Consider the following 24,507-nt stretch of genomic DNA (forward strand, 5'->3'; position numbering starts at 1 on the left):
TGACTTGCCAGAGGAAGAATTCACTCGGTTTTGATATCTGCTGGGTGTTAATCTCCAACCACGATCAACATGTCATCAGATCTACTTGGCAGATAGGTGCGCTATCCAACTCAGTGACCCTAAAAGTACCCGACGCTTTATTGTGTTTAAGAAAGCTTTTATTTTGGTAGATTCTGACACGTGTGGGTTGAGATTGGAGAGTGGCGCGTGTCGTCACTCACGGGGGCGTGAGGTAATTGAGATGAGATGCACCTGTGGAGGTGTGCAGTCGTAGCCGTGCTGACATTTGTTTGGTTGTTTGTTACCAAATAGCAGAGATGATATCTACTTGATACCGTGTGTGTGAGATACAGAGTCCAGTCCTACAGCTCCAGGTGAGTCAAACACAGTCTTTCTTTTTTCTGTGTCACATAGAACATTCATTAGAGATATTTATTTAGCAAATGTAAAATGTAAATAATAATTTAAAGTCTGTATGAGGAGCAGCAAGTAAACATGTAAGCATGTTCAAACTACAGGATCTGGTCATCAGCAGACACCACTTAGGCTTGGTTATCATAGACAATTGACAGTCATGAGAAAAGTATATATGACGCATGCAGTCAGTTACTTAGGGAAGAAGAATTGACTTTGCTTAGGAAAGAGGCTTGCTGCTTTTATCATGTCCCCATAAAATGATATACTAGACATAAATCCTTCCCTGCGCCGTCTCAAAAACCTTAACCCTGTAGTAACCTCCCACAGAAGCTGGTTCTTAAAACAATTTAGGTGTTACTTGAATAAAAACTGTATCCCAGAGTTCAGTCCAAATTCAACTCTCGCTCACCTTATTAAAACAGCATTAATCAAAGTCAGCCATCCGATAATGAATCTAGACCGTGGAAAAATAATGGTTCTTATCATTTAGACTTAAGTGCTGCATCCAGCCCTGTTTTCAGGCATCTATTTCTTAAACAAATGAAAGATGATCAGCATACAGTATGTCTTGCCAAATCTGAATGCAGGGAACACATTATCCCGGTTTTAAGTTGTCTATTCATTCACTTTATAATTAAATAAACCTATTTTATTGTTTTAGTTTAAAAAAAATGTTGTGGTCATGGCTAGGTCATCTAAAAGTTTGTTTATTTTTTAACTTTGAATATACAATTAGTTTTGTTCTTTAACCTCTGTTTATTTAATAGTGTGCTCTGCCCACCCGTCAGGATTATTTGTTCCCTGTCTACAGTTATTGGTAATTCTTTTTATTTATTTATATTTTGTACAGGTAAGTATGTGTCCCTATAGATTTAGTTGAATTAATGCAAAAAATAGCTGAAGCCCTCAGCCCACCATCTTCCATAAATAGGTATGGATACTATAGTTTAAATACACTAAAACGTACCCGAATGGACAAAACATAATTTAATTAAGAATAATGGTGTTTTCACTCTACTGAAAAATAATTTAAAAACACAAACTGTCCTTGGAGATGCAATATGTACTCAGTAAATTGAAAATTTCTCAACATGGATCTTGGTTATGTGCATGCCTGTGATAAGCACTGCAGTTAAGCTTTAAATCTTTCTTTGTGTAAATATGGCCCACTTCTGTCAGATCAGTTTATTGAGTATATACCTTTTCTTCGAATACCACAATATAGAATTGTGTGTTTCTTGTGACAGCTAATCAGGGAGTGGTGGCAAGTCTAGTCCAGGGACTGAACCTGAGATAAGACACTTATTTCCCAGCGCTGCTTTACCTGTCAGTAGAATATAAAGAATATGCATAAACTAAACTGACACACTTTGAAACAAGAGTTTAAAGCACTGTTCTCCAGACATCATTCACAGATAAAACTTTTATTTATAAAACAATTCCATAAGAATTGGGTATTCACATTCATTGGTATGCTAGCGTAAAAGGCATGGTAAAGTTGAGCTGAGAAGGTAAATAATGTAGTAGTGGTTTGCCTTTTGTAGTACCGCAACATGTACTTTAAGGCAAACAATGTTTTACAAAAATATCAGCTGCATTTTTTTTTCCAAATTCCTGCCTTCATATCTGTACAGTGTCAAGTATGTATAAGAATACAAACATGTCAAAGGATAGAAAAGATTATATACAGGGGACACAAACATCAAAAGAAACATTAGGTTTTAAACAAGTGTTGCAGTTTAAATTGCTTAATAAAGCAGCCATATCTCAAAAACACTTACACATTCCAATGCATCCACTGGAAATTAGTCTTCAGTGAAAGACAGATAAAATCCAGTAGGCTATATTTAAAATGCAGTGATGGGGAGACACCAAAGTCAAACTATAATGCATATTTTTAAGTGTAGACCAAATCTTTAGCAAACTGCTTCGATTTCACCCAAAATGTTCCTCTAAGATATACATAATCAAACCTATTAATAAATAAAACAGCATTAATAACATTAAAACCTGTTCACATACAAAATATTCAAAATTATAGGCAAACAGTGTACTTTAGTGCACAAAAATACAGCAAAAAAGGCTTAATTGCAAAAGGCAGCCCACTTCCTGCTCATTCAGGCCCATCATCTTCATCATCTTGGCTCAGGAAGTGACTGACTGAACTGCCACAGCTCGTCAGGTGGATCTTGTGATAGATGTCTATGATAGCTTTACAACCCTTTTTTTTTCCCATTATCATTTGAATGCAGTTTCATTAAGCCATGACCTATCATTTGATTCTCCGGCACCTGATGCTAATTAATTCTTTACCAACCTGAACTCATGGTAGCCTCTACACTTGTTTTACCTCAGTTATACCCTGGCTATATTTGCACTATGGTCTTCAGCCCATTTTCCATTTTTGGGACTGACAGACCAAGTACATTGTCTCCATTTCTTTCATAGAAAAGTCATAGAAAAGGTCAGTGACTGCCAGTCACTGTGAACTGCAAGGAAAACTTGGATGGAATACGTCAGTCAGGTGGTTTGTGAATAGGAGGCAAAGCCCAGAAAGCTGAGGAGATCGTGAGTATGCATCAGTGCTTAGCAGATTCATTGCACTCATTATCACTGGGACATATCTCCTTGCTTCTCCTTTAGGGGAGAAACTGGGTCTGTTAGCCAATAAGCTTCCATCAGACTAGATCATTTACACCTAACCTGCATCAGACAGGTGTATGACTTATGAAACTTACTGCAGAGTCGAGGCACAGCCTTTCACAGCCACCCTGATAGAGCTTGCAGTGAACAAAATGGGATTCCCCGATAATGCTCCCTGTGGCATTATTGGCCTGGGTCAGCCCCTGACTAACGTGTGGCCCAGGTACAGCATAGTCTTGTCCTTCGTCCTACTAGGAGGAAGTAGCATTTCCAGAAACTATGGCACAGCTTTCAGTAGGATCATAGAAACAGTCTTCATTGACTACTGAAGTCAGACTCTGAACACTAAACTCTCTCTCCAGCAATGAGTTGAGGTCTGGCACCCCTGATGATGATACAGCATCTGTCTGGCTGTCCAGTGACCTGCTGTGCTGCATCTTTAACAGTGCACCCTGGCTCCTCCTAAAACTCCCGGTTTTCCTCTTAACAGCACCGAAGTGTCCTCGCATCAGTTTGGGTTGGATCTCCGGAGTGTCCCCAGCTCTCTCAGGTTCAACGCAGGGTGCTGGTGCACATTTTGTCACAGCATCCTCTGACAGTTTAAGTTGGAGGAACTGAGCCTCAATGGCACTAGTTGGGGAACTGCTGTCTCCACTGTTCCTCCTTGTTCCCCCCTCGCTAAATCCATCATCATCCTCGTCACTTAAAATATCAGACTCTTTGACAGAGGTGGAACGGGTTTGTGAATTGGACCCAGGCGTTTCAGAACAGTTCTGCTGGGCAAGGATGTCGGAGGAAGTGGGTGGAGGAGCCCCAGATAAACTGTAGGTTCCACTGCTCAAGCTACCCTCGTCTGAGTCTGGGCCCAACTTCCCAGCCTGAGCAGGGAGGTCTCCAATTTGCACCTTGCACAACCAAGAAGCCCGGGAGGAACCTGGGAACAAAAGTGGAGACAGATGTTAGAAATGTCAGTCTTATCTGAGCAAAACACTTGCACCACGACCCCCCTAGCATTTTCTGACATTAAAAGGAAGATATGATCATCTGTAAAGTACATGCATAATTAGTGTTACAGAATTATTTCAAAGGCCACATGACCTTAAAAGGCTAAATACCAATCAGTAAGAATCACTTGTATGCTGACATGTTTTTAGAGGAAACTTTCAGGGAAACAGTGCCTAGTAATTGAACGAAATGTCAAGTGTTTCAAATATCACTTACATAAAATGTCTGCTTCTAAAAACTCACCTAGCCTGGCAGTAGAGGGCAAGGTGTTGCGCAGGGGGGCTAGACGCTCCTTACAGCTCCTCTCCAGCGTGCCCTCGCACTTCATGTTCCTCCTCACGTTCTCCCTGAGGATGGAGCGGATCACCTTGATGATGCTGACCTTGCTCTCGGGCACACTGAGGATTTAGCAGAGGAGCGGTAGTAACATGAGCAAAAGGTACGTTAAATGTGATTTCAGAAGCTAAATATAGAATAAGAGGATTGGTGAGAGAGATCCATTGTGTCTCCAGTGTAATAGGTGACATAATTCATTAGTGGTGATCCTAATTTCACACTGTGTAATGAGAATTTTCAATGTTCCCACTGACTTCATTCTATTTCTACCTCCATAGACAGTTTGTACTGTTAAATGTTAAAACACCAGCAGTAAATAATGTGCAGAAATGCAAAGATGGTAGTTATTGAGGTGTGTTCTTTTGGGGACCATGAAATAACTGCAATGGTTTTATATTAATATTGTTATGTTGCTAAAAGTAAAATACTACATGAATAGGGAACAAAATCAATCAATTGTATTCTAGAAAATTGTCACTATAATTTGAGATTTTGGGAATTGTGAGTTAGCAAAAACATGTATAGTGGAACTCCAAAACTATGCAATATTGGACATAGGCCGTTTTTTTTGTTTGTTTTGTTTTTGTTTTTTTTTTGTAATACAGGTTAATGACATTGGAACAGTTGCATTGGAACGACTGCATTACACTTTTCTTTTGATTACGTCTTATTATTATAAGGCTGACTGTGCTCACCAAGGTGCTCAACGCAGTCAGCAATATTGCTAAAATAAAGAGTGCAGCCAAATAATAAGAAAGCTGTTAAATGGAGGTTAGCCACTCCTATTTTGAAGAGGAAACAAAGCCACGTGTAAAATTACAGCACAAAGTATATAGTGTATATAGTGTATATAGTGTTTGACACAGTTCACCTTTCAGCTACTGTAGTCTTACTTATAACTTGATCTGATTGTCTTTGATTTAGTGACATGATGTTCCCAGATCAGTGTAAATCCTTGGGTGAGTAATTTTTCTAAAAATGAGAACTGAAGTGAACAAACACTGAGAAAGTGAGAAGTTAATAAACCACCATCCATCTATTATCTTAACTTTTCCTTCTCAGGGTTGTGGAGATGCCACCAATCTCAGCTGTAATTGGGCTAGAGGCAAACTACTTTAAAAAAAAATAATAATTAAGTTCAATCTCTGACCTGCTGCAAAGCTGGAAGACTGTCTCCGGTCTCCCTTCCACTTCAGACCTGGAGTGAATCAGTTCCCAGATGCAGCTGCTTTCTGTGCCTGTTCCTGGGAGAATGAGGTAATACAATAGAGGCTTTTAATCACAGAGTCCAAATATGGTCCATAGTTTCAAAAGGAGATGGAGGGAGCTGTACTGAAATGCCTGAAGAGGCTGGTTGGGGTTGTGTGTGTGTGCGTGCACGTACAAGGAGAATAAGCTTTGGGGTGTGTGTCGAAATACAAAGGAGGAGAAAGAACAAAAAGGTTTAGTGGATGTACTTTGTGAGTGATTTAGTGGGGATAGTGTGGCAGTGTGTGGGCTTCTTACCTGCAGTATTTCCCAATCTGACCTGCAGCGCAGAGAGCGGGATAAGCCAACGGAACTTAAAGGGGTCTGAATCCCCATGGGAAAGGGCTGAACGAGGGTTGGCCTGGTCATCACGTAGAAAAAGTCACATAAGAGAGAAAAGGAAAAATGCAACCTTTTAAACCAAAGGCACCAGTTGTGCACGTGAGAGCAAATGAGTGCCACAGACACAATACTTACCATCTTCTTCTTCAGCTTGTTGTTTTCCCTGTAGACCAATATCACTGCTTTCTTGAACACTGGCGAGAGAGAACACATCAGGATCTTAGTTTGCCTCTTGGGGAATGTAGAATAAAGGAGTCCAATCCGCAGGAGCATTTTAGATTTAGAAAGCCCTAAAGTATCCGAGATCTGTGCTACTGCACACGATTTGGTTTGGGTTCGACAGATTAAACGTTTAACTTCAAACATCTATAGGTGACAAAAAAAAAGAGAGGATGTAACACTCAAAGTGTTTTTTTATTTGGCCGTTTGTGCTGAGATGAAACAGTATGTTAAGTTTGAGTTGAATATCACCAACAGAAGTTGCCAAGAAGGGAGGGGAAATGTGTTAGTTTCCCAAAATGTAATCACAATAGTAACAGAAGCAATGTGCAGACTCACCAAACACGGTCATTTCAGGGTCTTTTCTCATGCGACCCAGTGATGGATGCGGGTTGAGCCAGACCACAGAGGAATGCATGAGAAACTCTCCCATGGAGATCTCTCTGACCTGAGAGAGAGAGAGAGAGAGAGAGAGTTTAGAGTGGGGCAGAAGCAAGACACTGGACTGTTGACGGCTATATGACATACACAATAAGTATGTTGGGAACACGTGAATGCCATTGAGAGTTACAGTGCTGCTGAATCTAGTTCCACAGAGGCCGCACACTCACGTTTGTTCACACAGTGAGAGATGATTTTTGAACAAACATTTATCTGGTGGTATAAAAGCTGTTTACAGAAAATGCTGAAAACATACAGTACCCTAGATAACATGATTTATCTTTCATCTTGAATATTTACTATATACTGCAGTAGTAACCAACTAAATATTCCATGAATTTGTAAATGGATTCAGTCCCTAGGGGTAATACACACAAGTTGGCATAAACAACATGCATCAAGTTAAACAGTTCCACACTGATGCTCTTTGCTGACATTTAAACTGACTATAGTAAATATTTGGTATTTAATTACATTTTATTCTCTATAAGCTTATATAGTTTGTTTCTTGTGAAACTCGATGTGTTATCAAGGTACAAATGTCACCAAGGAAACCACAGTTATTACGTTTAGTAGTGCTGCACTGTAATCTAAGTGCAATTGCGATGTCAGCTTGTGCAATTATACAACTGCGAAAAAGGTTGTAATTCAATATGTAATATGCTTGTGAGAACGTGTTTGTGTGTAGTTTGCTCATTATCTACACCCATAATAAAGAGATGACCGGTCAGTCAACAACTACTACATGGCAATATTTAGGATTCAGGCTCAGCAACACGTCAGCAAAGAGAGGTACTTTGTGAAGCAACATGAAAATGGTTGCATAAGAAGGTGTCTACCTCCTTATCGTGGCCAGTCTGCTCAGCAACTAGCTGGTCAAACACAGAGCCGTAATCCTCATAGATCTTCTGCATCTCATTGATGTGACTGGCCACCTTCTCCATGGCTTTGAGAGCCTCTGCAGGGACAATAACAGAGCAAGTTAGCACAGAAGTATTAACAGGGATCAATTCTCGACTGTACATGTGGATTCAATTCAACACAGTAGCAGATTTTGTTTGCTCATTGTGTGCACATTGTATATGGGGAACAATGCCAGTTCTTATGTGCCAAGAACTGTCATGTGCTGCCCCGATGCAAGACAGTGCCACAACTTCACAATGCAATGACAAGTGTGAACTTTTTTTTTTCTTCTTCCTTTAACATATCCCTGTGTGTGGGTGTGCATGTACATGTATTGCTCTCCCTACCAGTGAGGTGGTAGTGCTCCTCGCTGTCACCGTCAGTGAGAGAGACCAGCTCTCTGAGCAGCAGGGGGTACTTGAGCACCCTCTGCACTGGTTTAATCAGGTAGGACTCCAGGGTGGATGAATGCTGCTTGGTGGGGTTTCTCGCATCCAGGAATTCCTTAAAGGCCTGATCGGTCTTAGCTGAAATGACACACACACGGTATTAATATGGATCTAAATTCAAGTTTGTAGGGTTTTTTTTTTCTTTCCTCCAGTTGCATGACCACTGTGCAGTATTAACACCTGCTAATGAATCACCTCTTGTCACCTCTATATAGTATCACAATAAACTGCAGACAAGGTGTTTTCACACACCAAAGGCAAAACCATTACTGCTCAACTGCGATGAGCTCTTTTACTCACGAGCTGGTGAAAATGATGAGTCATGTTGGGACTTCAGAACATATGCTGCAGCCAGCAGCATAGTGTGAAATGGCAGGTATAATACAGAACAAGCTTTTTGTAAAGGTGATGACATTTTCCCTGAACAGTATGCTTCCACAACACTTGCTGAGGGGGGCCATTAAAGTATTAATTATAGCACTCCCAGCCGCAGACATGCAGCCGCATCGACACCTCCAAGAGTAATTGGCAGGCAATTAACGAGTCGACAAATAAACAGAAAAACTAAGGCAACCCAGAGCCTTTGGCATGATAGGAAAGGGGGGGATGGTGAAGATGGCAGAAACAGGCATATAATTACTTAAAGGGCTGACAAACGCCCACAGATTTCTTCTCTGTGTCCTTGATCAGCTGGTTGTGATGAGGCTGCACTGGGTGTCCTGTATCATGCTGAGCCAACTATATGATCAGTGTGTAAAGAGTTTAACTATCACCTTGTTATACGTGGCTGTTCTTATCTGTGCTGTGCAATTATTGTGCTACATGATGGTCTAATATTAGTGCATGGCACCAACCATAACATTTAAAGCTTTGGTTAAAGAACAGGGTGTAGAAACCCTGTGAACACTGGTGATTTGAGGCTGGCATCTTTTCCCGTCACTCAGCTGGCACTGCCCACAGACTCCGACACTTGAGAGTAATAATAATAATATACTAAAAAGTGGGAGAGCGCAATAATAATAATTAAGAAATCGGAGGTTTTTGCATTTTGTATAATTTTCGGGAGAGAAGGTTCCAGTCACCGTGGGGTTAATCTTCTGTTTATACCTTGATTAGAGATTTAGTTTTTTTTTGACAGTTCATTTATAAAAGTAACAGTTTATCTGAAGCAAAATATCTTAAAACTTAATTTTCTCCCTCTTTCAAAATATTTAATGCTCCGGAAAATCCATGCCCCGGTGTGGCTTTGATAACCACATTTACCACACTTTATTCTCCTCTAGGTAATTCTGACCCACCAGAGACTTTTTGTGTGTTATTCTCTCCTTCCTAATCCTATTAAACAGCCATCCCGCTGCTTACTTTGAGGAATATCCCATGCAATTCTGGTAATGGGGCAGATTTAAGCCGCATATGGGGGGAAATTTGCCCTCCCCACCTCCCCTCATGTCAGCAAAGACGCCAATCTTTTTACATTCATCTCTGTACTGGGCACCATTCCCAACTGTGGCAGAGAGGCCAGCGTCTTAGTAGGCATAAATCAAGTCTAAAATTTTTTACTCTGTCACATGCCGAGGGAAAAGGAAGGATTTATTTGTGCTCTCAGGTTGTCTTCGTCACATCTTCTGTTATTGGACAAGGTTATTTAAACTCTGTATTAATATGTGCATGTATTTGTTTAAAGTTCGCCTGGTTGTAAAACCAAGATAGAATAGAGCGCACCGGTAACTGAGGAGGCATCACTCACCTCATTTTCATCTAATGTCACACTCTGGGACATTTACTTTCCTACATAACTGATTTGTTTCCCAAAAGAGAAGCTCCGTGCCTTTAACACTGAGGTGTCTCTGATGCAACATGGGTGCAAGGAAGCTGAATTTAGCAGCAGTGTTGCACATATTTGATGACTACAGTATGTTTCCACACACGTATATGTTCCAATTCTCAATCTCACTTGTGAAGCAGGAGTGTATTTCATGCATCCTATGTAGGGATCTGTCATACCTCTCTCCAGGACCTTCTGGACCTTGATATGGTTGGCGCAGAAGCCACTGTAGAGCTTGAAGTGGTCGGCGTAATACAGGAACGAACCCCCGAGAGAAAACAGCAGCTTCTGTAAACAGAGAGCGTGTGAGAGGAAAAACAAAGACGGGGACTGGGTGCAGCTCACAAAGAGGATGAAAGAGTGTGAACATGTGAAGTCAAGACCAGACCACTCTGTTGTCCGTCTCTTGGGAGACTATTCAAATGGCTGCTGTGTCCTCACTCTCATTCTCACACCTAACTTTTTAGTACCAGCCAGGAGCTCACAATTCAACCAGTGAACAAGCAAGGTCACTCTATCTCAATTATTTATAAACCTGATGGTGGTGTTGCTGAAACCCTCTGGTTCAGAAATAATACAGCTGCTTATACTATCTACTATCAGTAAGGCGCGTAGCTCACCTTGAACTGGGAGGGTGTCTCCAAGGTGCTGAAGTCGGGTGAGGAGGCAATCCGCTCCTCCAGTGTCTGTAGGAAGACCCTCTGGAAGTCCAGCATCTCTGGCAGGCTCCCAAACAGACTCTCCATCTGACGAGGAGAAAGGCAGCAGAGAGGAAGAAGGACGTTTAAAATTGTGGAAAGGTGATGGATAAAGATGTGTGAGAGTAAAATAGCAGAGAACAGGCAGAGAGTGAGAGGGGAATATGAGACTATAAGAAAAGAAAAGCAGCCAAGATAGCTTGTAATTCATAACAGTCAGTCAGACAGGCACCCCAGAGTGTTATAAAACCAGGACTGTGATGGCTCCATCTCTGACAACACCACTTGGGGACAAGCGATCAACCTGCTAGAGATACAGCACACACACATACAAACATCCACCGCCTTCACACATGCCCAGGGTGACCACTTCCCTTCATTAAAAGCTATTTGGAGCCTAACATGCTCATGGACAAGTCCCACTACTCCATAATGGCCTTTTAATTTACCTTAGAGCTCAGTGGCCGATCAGCTACTGTGTCTTGGGAGCGACATCCTGTGTTTGAGGTCACGTCCAGCTCAGCACTAAGTTTATTACCAGGCAGCAGCTGAGCTGTGTGTTGTCACAGGAACACACAATGGGAGTGTTTTTAAAAATCCCACTTTCAGTCAGATCAGTGGATAATTATATGTTGGTGCGTGAAACTCAGGTGAATGCTTAAAAAGGGTGGGCTTTATTGCTGTGGCCCTCTGGGACGCTGGAAGGACGGTGTGTGCGAGTGCTAATTTGTCCTGCAGCCTGTCACAGTGGAACTGAGGGAGATGCAGCCGAGCAGAGTTCATCACCTCTAGGTAATAAAAGCGCAATAAATTACGTGTTCTATACGGCTCGCACATCTCCGAGGACACAACACCGATATGCCGCAGGTCTTTTTTTTTTTTTTTTTTTTTTAACATGCTCCACACATGCTCTCGACCTACCTCGTCCAGTGTGAGGAAGGATTCATTCTGCAGGGGTTTCAGGTAGAACTCAAACAAACAGGTCAGGTCCTACACAAAAAATAAAAAATAAAATAAATCACCAAAAGAAGGTGCGACAACAATTAATAAAATAGTAAATCCCCAAAACTAAACATTATTCCTCATCCTAACTCCCCTTTTAATTTCTTTTTATCATCAATGCGCTCCTTCTTTTTCACTTTATTACTTCCCCACCATCTCCCTCCCACAATTCTTCACCTCATTACCCAATCTTCTCCCCTCTATCTCCCTTCCTGTCTCCCCCCAGTCCTTTAATGTGGCTGTAGCTTGTCTCAGTATCAGTGAGGATATTCTCATTAGGTTGATTTATGAGCTTTCACCTGCTCCTCCACTTCGACCCCTCCCCTATGGTACCCAGGCAATTGTGGCGAATGGATACAGGCAAATGTGGCCGCCTCAAAAGTCTGGGTAGATGATCTCTTCCCTCAATTATACATAAACAAGATGAACAGGATGGAAAAGAAAGAGGCATAACAAGTGTTGCAGAGATCATGGATGGGGCTCCTTAATGTGCATCAGGGAGGGAAAGGTCATATTGGAAAACATGAAGGCACTAAAATGATTGGGCGGGAGGGAGATAAACAAGGCTAGACAAGAGGAGGAGAGAAGGTGAAGCTCTAACAGTGACCCAGGGAGCGCCATCTTTATTCATTAGTTGTTTTTTTTTACTATACGTTTGTCCCATATAGCTACTAAATACGCAATGAATTAGCAAAAATAAACGGAGTCTTTCTGGCCAGGAAATAGCCAGGTACAACTCACTGCTTTTACACTTCAATTCTTCAATATCTTTTTAATCAGTGATGTAAAATAGTCTGTTTCTTTGAACGTTCTTTAAATATTCATGCTGGCTTCTGAGAGGAAACGGTAACATGACGTCAGTCAAAGATTTTGCGGTCTCACCTTCACATAGGACTTTTCTGTGTCCACCAGCTCCTGGATGACCTTGCGTAACCTCTCTGTGGCACTCAAGTGTTTGGGGCAAGGTCTGAGCAGGGTGGCCTCCCCTGTGGGACCCGACCCTAACTCGCCTCCCTGCCTCACCCGAGACTCCTTGATGTCCTCCATCAGACCCCCAGCGCCTGGGCCGGCTCCTTCCTGACAAGACTGGTAGAGGGTGCAAACTGTGTCCACGCTCTGTAGGGGGAGACAGAGAGAAGGAGGTTGCATAAAGGTTAGGCAGCTCAGGCATCATGACAGGCAGCTGGATAAAATGGACATCACATTTGTAGACAGAGATGCTATGGAACGAGTTGAAGAGAGCCAAACACATGAGATGTCCAAGAGCTGAAGCAGTTTTGTCAGGAAGAATGGGCTCAAATGACTTTTTCCACTAGCACTATGAGGTTATTATGGTTGTTCTCAATACATTTTTTTGGTGTTATTATTTTAGGCACATTATATTTGTTAATACTCTCAACAAAACAAATTAATGCAGAAAACCAAGAAGGTTCACATACTTTTTCTTGCCAGTGTTTGCATGTGCATGGCCAGTTGCTCCCTTGGGTTTACAGAGGGCGTTATGACGGTTTAGTTATGCACTCTATGCTAATTGGCTTTGCATCAAAGTCTTTACAGTGCATCTGGAAGACTAACAGGATATTCCAGTAGAAAGCATTATAGTACATAACTGTATTCTTCCAAAGCCATAATGGACAGTTATGCAGCTTTATGTCAAATCGAATTCAGAATATTTGACATGATCCCAGGAGCTTTTGTAAGTTTGTATTTAAGGGAATTTAGCATAGTAATATTTCACAATTTACGTTTAGCTGTCTGTATTACTGTTTATCATTAGTACTAAAAAAATCTACTGCTTTAAATACTACAGCAAATGTACAGCATGTATATTTAATCAAAACTCTACATAACTTCTAACCTGACAAGCTACTGAACACGTAATTGTACCAAACTGTTGCTTGCTAGGAAAAAAGTGCAAAAGTCATTAATTATAATGTGATTTCTGTTCTAAAAATAGCTTCCTGATGACCAGCCCTACTTGTTCCATGCGAATGACGTGTGCGCAGTATTATAATCTGCGGCCAGTCGCTAGAATCAGCAGAGGCTGATAAGTGGCGGTAATAGCAGGTTCCAACCCGCTGCACAGCAACATGGCACTGTGGGACGCCAACGATGCCAGACAAAACAGCTGCTCAGCACTCTGTGTGTGTGTGTGTGTGTGTGTGTGTGTGTGTGTGTGTGTGTGTGTGTGTGTGTGTGTGTGTGTGTGTGTGTGTGTGTGTGGGTGTGGTGTGTGTGTGTGTGGGTGTGATCGTATTTAAAATATTGCATGAGCAAGCATTCAAATGCAGCTGACTACTAAATACTATACAGCAACTGTATAGTAGATCGAAACACTTTTCACTCTGACACTGCACAAATCTGCATACACACATGCACACTTCCCTAATAGCGTGTGAAAGCTTGTCTGACGCACTCAGCAGTGTTACTGGGGTGAGCTACCACCCATAACCCCCACCCACCCACCCACCCATCCATCCATCCATCCATCCATTCCCGGGGAGCTCTCAGACAATCAAATCTTCCATTAATAAGCCTGCAACTCATCAGTTGGCTCATTACAGCACAGCCAGTCAGATGGCCTTCGAGTGCTGCAAAATACAGAGCGAAAGACCGAAATAGAGAGAAAAGAAAGAAAGAGGCAAGAAGGAGGAAACTCCTCTCCATGTCCTCTATGTACGCCTGAATTAAGCTTCTTTCAAGTGATCCACCGCCCACAGCAGAGCTCCACTCTGGGCCTCTTTGAATGTGGGCTGATAATTATGATGGGACTTAATGTCTCCCTGTGCACCGGCGGAGGGACCAATGTTTTGAATACAGACAGCAAGATACACTCCTATACAGCCAATGGGCGTACAGTACCTGTAGAAATACACACAGTACAGCATACAATAACTAGCACTAGGGTAACAAAGCCACCTGGTTAAATAAAGGCCAAATACATTTTACAATTTCATTACTAGTCAAAACTAAATCAAGAGTCTACAGTAATGCTGGCAGCACTGCGAAGCACACGTTCTTCAAGCTAAATGCAAATTTCAGGTATTACTGTAAGGAACATTTGGATTTAGTCTGTTAACATTACTGTACATTATTAGCAGTACAAGTCCAGCATAGCAGCCTTATTACACTTCTGCCTGTAATTCTGTTGTATTAAAGTGCATCTTTCTCTGGTTGGAATACAATATATATATATATATTGTATATAATCATTTACCTCAGCATCTGATCTTATGGGAAACATTTCCCTAAGCCCCTATGCTGATTGTTGCATGAAAACATAACAGAATAAAACCATTAAAAGTAATTAGAAACTAAAAACTAGGGATCTTATCCATGCAAATATAGCTGCTGACAAACACCATCCCATTAATGATCACAAAATCTGTTTCACACACTGATGACTGTGTTGCACTCAGCTCCAGTCAGCCTTCATTCACCAATACACGCTCTGGGAAAACGCCATATTGCAACAGGGAGGCAGACCAGGGGAGACTTGCCTGGAGGAAACACAGAGGTTGAAGGATATCAGTGCAACATATTCATCAAATAGCCCACTGGTAGCTCCAGATCATATCTGCCATTTATTTCAGCTACAGGCACCCACAGGAAAGAGGAGGCCTGCCCGGGCCTTTATAAACATGTGTGTTTGTCTGGTAGCGCACACTGCTGCTCAAGTGCAGTGTTAATTCTCCTCACACCCACACACCAGCAGGATATGGGCTGATGATGGCTGCACACTCAAATGAGATGATGGAGGACCCACCGAGCTGAGGGTGGGAAAAAAAAAAAAGTGTATATGCTTGAGGGGACGCTCAGGGACACGTGCACATGAAAACACACTTTAAGCCTCTCGCACAGCTTCCTAACTTTTCATCAACAGTAAATGGCCGCGTTGGAGCATGAAGATATGAGGTGGGCAGAAAGAATGACAGAGGCAAGGAGGCAGACGAGAAGGGGGGGGGGGGGGGGGGGACCAAAACGCCGTCATGACTCAGGGATCGTCTCGCAACAAACCCACCAACACAGCCTGACGGCCAGCCCAAATAACCCAATTAAGAGCCGGGGGATGGAAGCCAGCAGAAGTGGTAGAAAAGCCTGGGAGCGCCAGGAAAGTCAAGTGGATCCAAGAGGGCTGCTGTGAATCCCTATTCAGGTTTTCTTGTCAGATCTGCACCATTTTCGTACCTCTTCCGTTAGCTTGTGCCCTTTAGTCAATTTAGAAAATAAGATTCATTATATCACATTGCTGGTGAGTCATTTAGTCTCTGTCTACTCTGTTTCATTTTCAATCAAGTCCCATGTACATGTGCATAATATCTTCTTCCTAATTTCCCAAGGTTGAAATAGGTTTTTATTCCAAAAGGTTATACACTTTATGTCAAGTAAAAATCCTCATTGGTAATAAACCACTCACCTTTTCAGTCCAAACTGACCAAAGAAATTCCCATAACATAAATTACACTAAGTCAGTACCACCAGCCCTCTCTCAATATCTATTCCATCCAGAAAACCCTTAAGGAACCTGCTCACTATCAGGAGTGGTGATACTTAAACACAGTGGAAGGCTGCTGACCTACTATCAGCTCTCCTGATGTTACCCTTTCAGGACAGTGTTTATCTCTAATATTCACCGGGTCTCCTGCTCACCATGAAGAGCAGCCTGTAGAGCAGCCTCCATGCTGCCGTCGCCTGCCGCTTGGTCCTTCGTGCCAGCGAGCAGCCCTTCTTCCGCAGCCTGCTTCCCCTGGATGCTGGCATAGTAGCTCAAGAATCAGCGTGTGGTTCTCCAAAGGGAACAAACTAGAAAAAATACAGCTTGACCAGCTCAGAAATTTCACTCTGTCCACTTGTGATTTTCATCTTATCTTCAGTCTTCTCTTCAACTTTTCTCCTCTTCGCCTGCTCTTGTTCCAGTCTGCAGCCTCCAGACTCAGGCCCAGGTCAGACCCCTCACTTGGTACACCTCTTCCTCTGGAGCGGAGTGGGCTTTGATGGGCATCGAGACACCGATCCTGCGTCCTCCTCTTCTGTGAGCGTAGGCAGAGGAAAAAGTGCTTCCTGCCAGCTTGTTTCACATATCAATCAGTAGTGGACAGTCATGGACACTTAACGTGCAAACAGGGGGGTATTTCCTCTCTTCACATTTATCTCTGCTCAGGATCTGTCTCTTTGCATCAACGCCGCTCTTACTATGTGTCTAGCTCCACACACGGCCATCCATCACACTTCCTTCTGTCCAGTTTTCCCCATTCCTCCTTCCACTTCCTCTAGTTCATCTGCTCTTGTTTTGCCTCTGCTGATATTTCCAGAGAGCTGAATGTAGAGGCCAGGGGCTGTATCAGTGTCCAGTCTCTCAATAGCAGCAGTACAATGTAGACTGTTCTGGCTTGATACCTCCACACACAGAGGAATGGCTGACTCAAAAATGGGAGGCACTAAGCCAGTTGGGGTAACAGGGCAGGAATGTTAGCTATGGCTTCATATGAGAATAAAAAGTGACAATGACTGAATAGAACGCTTTCATGTGGAATAAATAAACAGTGAAGACCATCTATGAAAACCTCCACCCTGGCTTTGCTGTAAACATCTGTGTATTTTCATGAAGGTAGCCGATTAATGGAAGGGATTACAATTTAAGGTGCAAAAGCATGGCTCAAGTACTGAAGATAAGAAGATGTGCATTGTCAAGGTGCGTGAGGGTTCCTTCTGCTGTTCTCATCATGCCCTCATAAATTCAGGAAGCTGACAGTGACAACTTTTTATCACACCAATCTCCAGCCACCAGGATTTTTCTGTGTTGCAACAGTATGCTTCAGACAAACAAGTTGCATAATGTGTTGTCTAACTCTAAACACATTCGTGTACAAACCAGCTCTGAAGGGTCACACAGTTTTAATGGTGCCTGATAAAGTGGTCCAAATCACCCCGTAACAGGTCAAAAGTGCAGCTACTGCAACCCCTGCTAGGGTTTACACCACTCAACTACCAAAAAAAGGAATAAATCTTCTGCACGTAATGCACACGTCATCCATTCAAGTTCTTCCTTTTGTTTAAACAAATCTTGTGAAACAATCTCTTCTTAAAATGCATTTGCATTTTTGCATTCAGTAGTAGAGTTATAAAGAGAAGTTCAGTCCCCACCAGCTTTACATCTATAGACCAGGCCAGTTGCTGCACAAGTGGCCACTATTACTGTCTGTTTCCTGTTACAGAAGTGTTTTGAGGGACTGATAGAGAATGCCGCATGAATTTCATTTGAACAACGGTGAAACCGTAACAACCAAGATGCATGGTGAATGCTGAGAAGAGTAAGGTGACATGAGCGAGATGATTAAATTCATAAAACAAGCCATTAAATATTATTCAGTCTCATTTGAGTGATATTATAATACTTGTATAATAACCCGCCACCACAGTCGTTGGCTGCAAACACTCAAAAAACAGAAAAACAACACAGCACAGCTCTGTCAGACTGGGAGGCTGCAAGATAAACACTAAACACTGTCTCCATCTCCCTTTAACGCTCCGATGGAATCATTATGTACAGAGCTCGGCCCGCTTTGCAGATGAAATGCTGCTCAAATCAAAGACGAAGCCTTGCGCCTTGCGCTTCACCAGCAGTGAGGCCACATTTAGCAGAAATAAACAAACAAACGTAGGGGAGGGAGGAGATAAAGAAGGGGGGATGAAATACAGGCAGGTCCCTGGGGCTGGCTTTACCCATTCCTCACAAGAAACAGCCTTGTCATGACAGTGTAAGAGAGAGTGAGAGGGAGGGAGAGAGCCGGCCCGGTGGCCGGTAGGCAGGTCAGTGATTCATTTGCCATGTTAGTGGGCTATAGTGCCGCGATGCCATCTTCTTTTCAAAGCTCAATAAAAGAAGATGCATGCTCATAAATCAAACAGAGTGGAGGGGAGGAGAGAGGGAGATGAGAGGGAGGGCTGGTCCCGTCGCGCTCTACTCAAGCCCATTTATGCCTTTTATTATTCATCCTAAACAAATATTATTCCGCCAAGTCTCGGAGGACTTTGGTAGAGGAGTGTGTTTTAATAATGAAGCCAACTTCCGATTAAAGCATCCATTCTACTGAATCCTCGGGCTATTTAGATCTACTCTACTGCATAACTGCCAGTACAAAGGCAAAGCAATCCTAGCACTATACGCTATTCTTACTCCAGCAAAATGCCAAAGACTAAATGAAAGTTGAAGTAGAAATGCTTGTTGCCATCATTAAAAAACAGCTTGATGACAAACAACGCAGTGCAATAACTAATGGCAATCATTGTGCTTTGCCCATCCTCGTTCCTGACCTGGTGGTTCAGAACCAAAACGACAAAACCACATAGGCCATAGAGACTGAAACTAACTAGTCAAACAAAAACAATTCATTTAAATAGGGTCCATACTGCAAAGATAACATCCTGCGTAGATAATAATAGATGAAATCATACTGTGCAAGTGACAGTAAAGACAAATGATTCTCTAAAACTAGTCCAGACTTGCGTTCATGGAGATATTTTTAACAAGTACACAGCGGGTTGTGGGAGGAGTGTGAAAGTTTGCAGTTTAGGTGTGAAGATTCATAGTATCAGCTACTTCAGTAAAAACGTCCCACAGCCCATTGTTACCGGTTGTTTGTCTTCTTTGGTGTTTCCCTGACAGGACAGACATGCGGCCATGTGCTGAGCAATACAGGCAAGCTTGTCTTTGAGGAGCCGTCCCAAACTGAGCAGCACGGAGCCCAGGAACAAGTCCTTCTCTTCGGCCTCGCAGCCAGATGGCCAAAACCAGCACATGGCCAGGAGAGAGCAGAGAGCCTGGGCCGGCGACTGGTCCCGGACGAAGAGCTCAATCAAGGTGGTGAGGTAGAGGCACGACCGAGGAGCTTCGACGTTCACCTTTGGGGGTGCGATTGGAATGGTCACTGCCATGGCTGCGCCAGGCGCCCCCTTTGTGGTCATTCTAGCCAGATCTGGATCATGATGAATCTGGATCTCTGATGGTCCTTCCGTTTTTAGTTTATATCTCCAGTTCTACCTCTCCAACTTGTTTACGGTGGGGTGGACTGACGAGAGCAGGCTAGTATTAGCTGCACTGACAGCGGTAAGCCCAGATTATTAGCTTGCTCACGGCCAGATGGTGGCCGATGGGCTTAGTCATAACACACACACACCCCTCCCCAACTCCTATCCCACAGACACTCACACACACACACCAGTGGGTAAAGCAGATTCTCTCAAGTTGAGCAAGGGGATGGTTGTAGCTCCAAGGAAGACGGGATCATCTTTGAAGATGATGGAGTCTAATATCCGTAGGCATCTACTGGATCTTTTGAAGTCTAGAATCTACGATAAGAGAGGAGAATCACAACTGCATAATTTAACCTACTCTTAGTCACAGAGTTTTTAAAAGTGCTTAAACACCTCTCAGACTCTCCCGTGCACCGAGACAACTTAAAAAGGAAGATCGAGACACACACACACACAAAAAAAAGAGAGGAAACAGTAAGAGTCTCAGCGTAAATGCTGCAATCTACTAAGTGTGCATGGCGTCTAATTCAAAGAAACCTAATGAATTCACTACAGCACAAATTCTTCTGCACTGACAGCCAGACAGAGGAATGGCTCCAGTCATAAGTCTCTTCATAAGACCATGTAAATGCTCTTACTGAAATGTCTGGTCTGGACAAAAGCAAAGAAGCTTAATATGTCTGCCTGCTGTTTAACTTTTAGTTTAATACAAGACATGACCGACAGTTCCACAATGTGCCAAGAATATCACAGTATTTACTATTTAGTCCGACAGCAGAGTGACGATCTGATTATAAGTACAGCGTCTATCCATACATATTTCCACCCAAGCAGCAGTCCAAAACCCAAAAAACAGCCCAAAAGTAATCATCACAGGATATTAAGAAGCCCTGCAAATACCCCGATTTTAATTTGAAACCTGTGTATGTTTGAATTACTTGAACAATTATTCAATTATGAAATCATCTTTTAAGCCAAACGGCCAACTTGCTCATTATTTTAGCTCTGCGTGTAGTAGACTGGTGCCATGTGGTTAAACCAAGCTGCACCAGATTACTCTCCATATCCTTCCACCTGTCTATTGGGATGCTCTGGTTTAGTACAGATGTGTGTGTGTGTGTGTGTGTGTGTGTGTGTGTGTGTGTGTGCGCGCGTGTGTAAACATGTATGCCTGAGAATGTGTTGATGACCTGCCAGCCAACAAATCCCCATCAAGTCTCCAGTGAAGCCTTTCACTTCCTCAACTAGTGAAGATTAGGCGACGCATAAACAAACTGTAGGCTGCAATTCCGATTTTAAACAGATAAGCATGCTCACGACTGAACGGCCTCACTAAACCAATACATGCATGTCAAATCATCTGAATTTGAGGTGCCTTGTGGGAGTTATCCGGGACCAATTCGTCTGACTTCTGCAATCAATTGGTTAATCCCATAATGGTGGCACAACACTGCAATAAACCCACTGCAATAGTGCTGGATATCCAAATGTATCATTAAGCAATTCACAGGCACAGGAATCACAATTAGTATTGTCCTGGTGGTAAACAACGTTGTTAACTGTGCCTTGTAAGCCCTTAACCTCAAACACATACACAAGCACACACACAAACTCCTCTCATGTAATAAGCACAAATTGAAATGCAATGGACCAATTAATCAAAGGTAGTCAGTCTAGTGAGCCGGCCGATTACAAGATGTGACAAGAGGCTTGAAATTAGTCCTTCCCTTCCATCCATCTCTATTGACTTTCAGGACACATTGTGCACACGCGTTTGCGCCTATACGCTGATACATGGCTGATTTTCTACCCGATGACTCCTCTCCTGCCCCAGAGAACAAACCGACAGCCATGCAGTGATTACATTCTGTTCTTCATGACAGCAAAAATCTGATTTACCAGCACCAATATCTCACCCTGTGTTTTCGAATTGCCATCACAAGAGGGCTTTTTCTCCTGTGCCGTGAACATATGCAGTAACACACACACACACACCTATATTCCATTCATTGCTCAATAGAAGACAAACGGCAGGGAGCTGTGCAGCAGCAGCAGTGGTGCAGTGCAGATCCCAGCGCAGTGGGACTGACTCATGTCACTGGGCAAACAGAAAAAGAGAGAATAACAGAGCTGGAATACAAGAACAAGAAGGAGAGGGAAAGTCGTCGACTCTAATCCACCCCCTGGCTGACCTCGGGTCAAACACTGCACGGCATCGTCTGACACAGGCAATTAAAATGAAGCCATGGCAGCCACAGCAATTAGTGATGCTTTCTGGATATTTGGCCTGGATTTAGCATCAATGAATCGCTGATGAAATGAACGCAACGCCACTCTCTATTCCCTTTTTCATTTATCTCACATTACATAATGACTAGGTTAGTAAAAAGAGTGCCAAACAGGCGCTCATTAGCATGCACGGCACTCACACGCACATGGCTTTAAAGGACATGAAATGTAAGCAGAATGATGCACGAGACGGTGATCGCACATGAACGCGCACACACAACCTGTCCAGATCAGTAACACTGGACTTTATGTGATGACCACACACACTCATTAGTGCTCTCAATAAACACCATTATAGTTCCCAACAGGACAGGCTCCCACTTTGTTTAATGACTTCAATAAAGTTGGTTTACATATCAAAAACGTGACCACAACCAAGAGGACAGAAATAGCCACGCAATCTGCCATAAATCACTGGGGACAACAATTTGGCAGAGTTATAGAGGAGATATTCCTCTACACTGGTTTGAAACGGAAGAGCTCCATTAACTGCAAGGTGCTTCCACTAAAGACGGAGCTCTTCAGGAAAAGACAACAAGAAAAGGATATCTGTTGGTCTAAAATATCCGCATTACAGAGACAAATGTAGCCCTGAGTGTAATGACAGATGTGCATGTTTGAGTGGAGGTGAATATATTAGACAGTTTCTGCCGTTTACTTTTTCTTCAGAGACAGATTTGCCCTGGGCCTGCATGTCTTCATTGTGCATGTGTATATGTGTGTGTGAGGCAATGGACGCATCGCACAGCCTCTTCTCTGACTCTGCATCCTGCCTGCATGACAGTAATAAGCTGTGTTTATACCGGTGGCTATGATGGAATATCCTAATTATGGTAATGCTGAGGATTGGTGCCAGTCTGGTTTCTGACAGCCCTGCAGCTGCCACGGAGAGTGGGCTCAAGCCGTGCTTGCGCGCGCGCACACACACACACACACACACGTACATGCACGCATAACAATCTGCATACTTTTATTCACACAAACAAACATGAACAGAAAGAGAGGGCTCCTGCAGAATATAGTTTTTTTCCCCTAATACAAACACACACACACACACACTTCCTACCTTGCTGTGCTGAACAGGCCTGTGTGTGCAGTGCGAGTGACCATTCTCCAGTCCTACACACAGGGACTCACCATCCTCAGCTTCAGGACACACATCTGGAAGGAGAGGAAGAGGCAGCGGTTGGAAAAAAAAAAGAACAATTTGATATAGTGCCACTTTGCGTGTGTGTGTGTGTGTGTGTGTGTGTGGCAGTGTTTTATGTTCATGCCACCCATCACTGCATCTGTACCGCAGTTGTCTCTTAAATAGCGCATCCTTCTTCTGACCACAAAACACAAACAATGCTGGTTAGTCGTTGTCTAAAACCATCGCGGGCGCCCGCCAGTCGCACAGAACTTAAATATGTCTCCAAACTAAAAACGGAAATGGCATTCAGTTATCCAAAAAAAAGAAAAAAGAACTCACTTAGCAATACTAATTAAAGACTCTGCGATCTCTGTTCTTGGTTCTCAAAGAAAAAACGACCTTAAAACCGCTTTGTTTTCTGTTTCCCACTTGATAAAATGTATATTTGCATATGAACCACCCTAACAGGATGATAGTGTCAGATTAACTGTGATTTTTCTACAGAACATTTTTCTGGTTTTTCCTACTTTCTCATTAAATTCAAGGTCCCGAGGACAAACTCTCTAGCAGTTGGCACATGAAAAGACTTTTATTCCTGATTGTAGCCTGGGAGGCAGGCCAATGTGACAGCAGGAAACAAAAGAAAACTTCGGGACCTCCTGTGGAGCTGAACTTCTCCTTTTTAAAATGGCAGTCAAACGTCTTGACAGCTAGAGATGATTTACTAAAGATATCGACTCATCTGAATTTGATCCTCTCGTTTTAGCTGACTTCTAGGAATGCCATCATGAAAACTGTCTTTGCCTGACGAGTGTTAATTGTGTGTGTGTGTGTGTGTTTCCCTTAAGCAGATGCTCATCAGCCTGCCTGGGATCACACACCCTCTAGAGACGGAGAAGAAAACTGCAGGCACACTGATTCCCCTTAACTAACCTCTTAACAGGTCATCTAGGTGGTTAAACTGCAGAAAACAGCAACATCCTATCTTCAAGGTACCCTGTGCTGCATTAGTCACTGCTCTATGCAGCTAACAGTGTGCTTCTCACAATAACACTCAAAAAAATAACTGGTACGACAATGAAGAATGCCAATGTTGGGTCTTTCTTACACTTTCATTAACTGGCTATTTCTAAGCAGCTAGAGCCAAACTTATTAGTAATGACCTGGGAATAAGTGGTTCTGCTCTGATCTGCATGACACCACTAAAAGACTAAAAGACACGAGGTAGCATCATATCAATATCTCTTACCTTAAAATCAGCACTTGAACAAAAACAACTAAAGTTCCTCCACCAGCTGTGTATCAGCTGTGTTTGGCCAGTGACACGGGTGACCTTACTGTTCAGTTCTGACACCTCACGTCCACAGTGAGATTGAGCCAAGCTGACAAGACACTACACAGTCACTGCGATAATGAACCCTGTGCGGTCAAAAGCCCCTCCTGGCTTCATTTCTCCCTGAGGATACACAGGCATGTGAAACTTCATCTGGAGCTTTTTTTTTTTTCTGTTGCTTTTGAGTTTTG

At 42.9% G+C, this 24,507-nt stretch overlaps 1 protein-coding gene across 2 annotated transcripts in view; it reads right to left on the bottom strand.

Annotated features, from left to right (window-relative positions):
• Positions 1 to 1,723: 1,723 nt before the first annotated feature.
• LOC113158655 (T-lymphoma invasion and metastasis-inducing protein 2-like) overlaps positions 1,724 to 24,507 on the bottom strand; it is a 96,570-nt gene continuing 73,786 nt past the window's right edge. For both annotated transcript variants that reach the window (XM_026354718.1, XM_026354719.2), the window contains exons 15-27: positions 22,918 to 23,012; positions 12,411 to 12,644; positions 11,448 to 11,516; positions 10,449 to 10,574; positions 10,008 to 10,116; positions 7,902 to 8,081; positions 7,491 to 7,609; positions 6,550 to 6,658; positions 6,127 to 6,185; positions 5,908 to 6,010; positions 5,552 to 5,645; positions 4,309 to 4,463; positions 1,724 to 3,994 (exon numbers count right to left, since the gene is read on the bottom strand). In XM_026354718.1, the coding sequence (XP_026210503.1) occupies positions 3,312 to 3,994; positions 4,309 to 4,463; positions 5,552 to 5,645; positions 5,908 to 6,010; positions 6,127 to 6,185; positions 6,550 to 6,658; positions 7,491 to 7,609; positions 7,902 to 8,081; positions 10,008 to 10,116; positions 10,449 to 10,574; positions 11,448 to 11,516; positions 12,411 to 12,644; positions 22,918 to 23,012 (2,135 nt within the window). In that variant the 3' untranslated portion in view covers positions 1,724 to 3,311. The remainder of the gene's footprint in view (positions 3,995 to 4,308; positions 4,464 to 5,551; positions 5,646 to 5,907; positions 6,011 to 6,126; positions 6,186 to 6,549; positions 6,659 to 7,490; positions 7,610 to 7,901; positions 8,082 to 10,007; positions 10,117 to 10,448; positions 10,575 to 11,447; positions 11,517 to 12,410; positions 12,645 to 22,917; positions 23,013 to 24,507) is intronic.

The sequence above is a fragment of the Anabas testudineus genome, chromosome 12, assembly GCF_900324465.2.
Source record: "Anabas testudineus chromosome 12, fAnaTes1.2, whole genome shotgun sequence".
NCBI classification, from domain to species: Eukaryota; Metazoa; Chordata; class Actinopteri; order Anabantiformes; family Anabantidae; genus Anabas; species Anabas testudineus.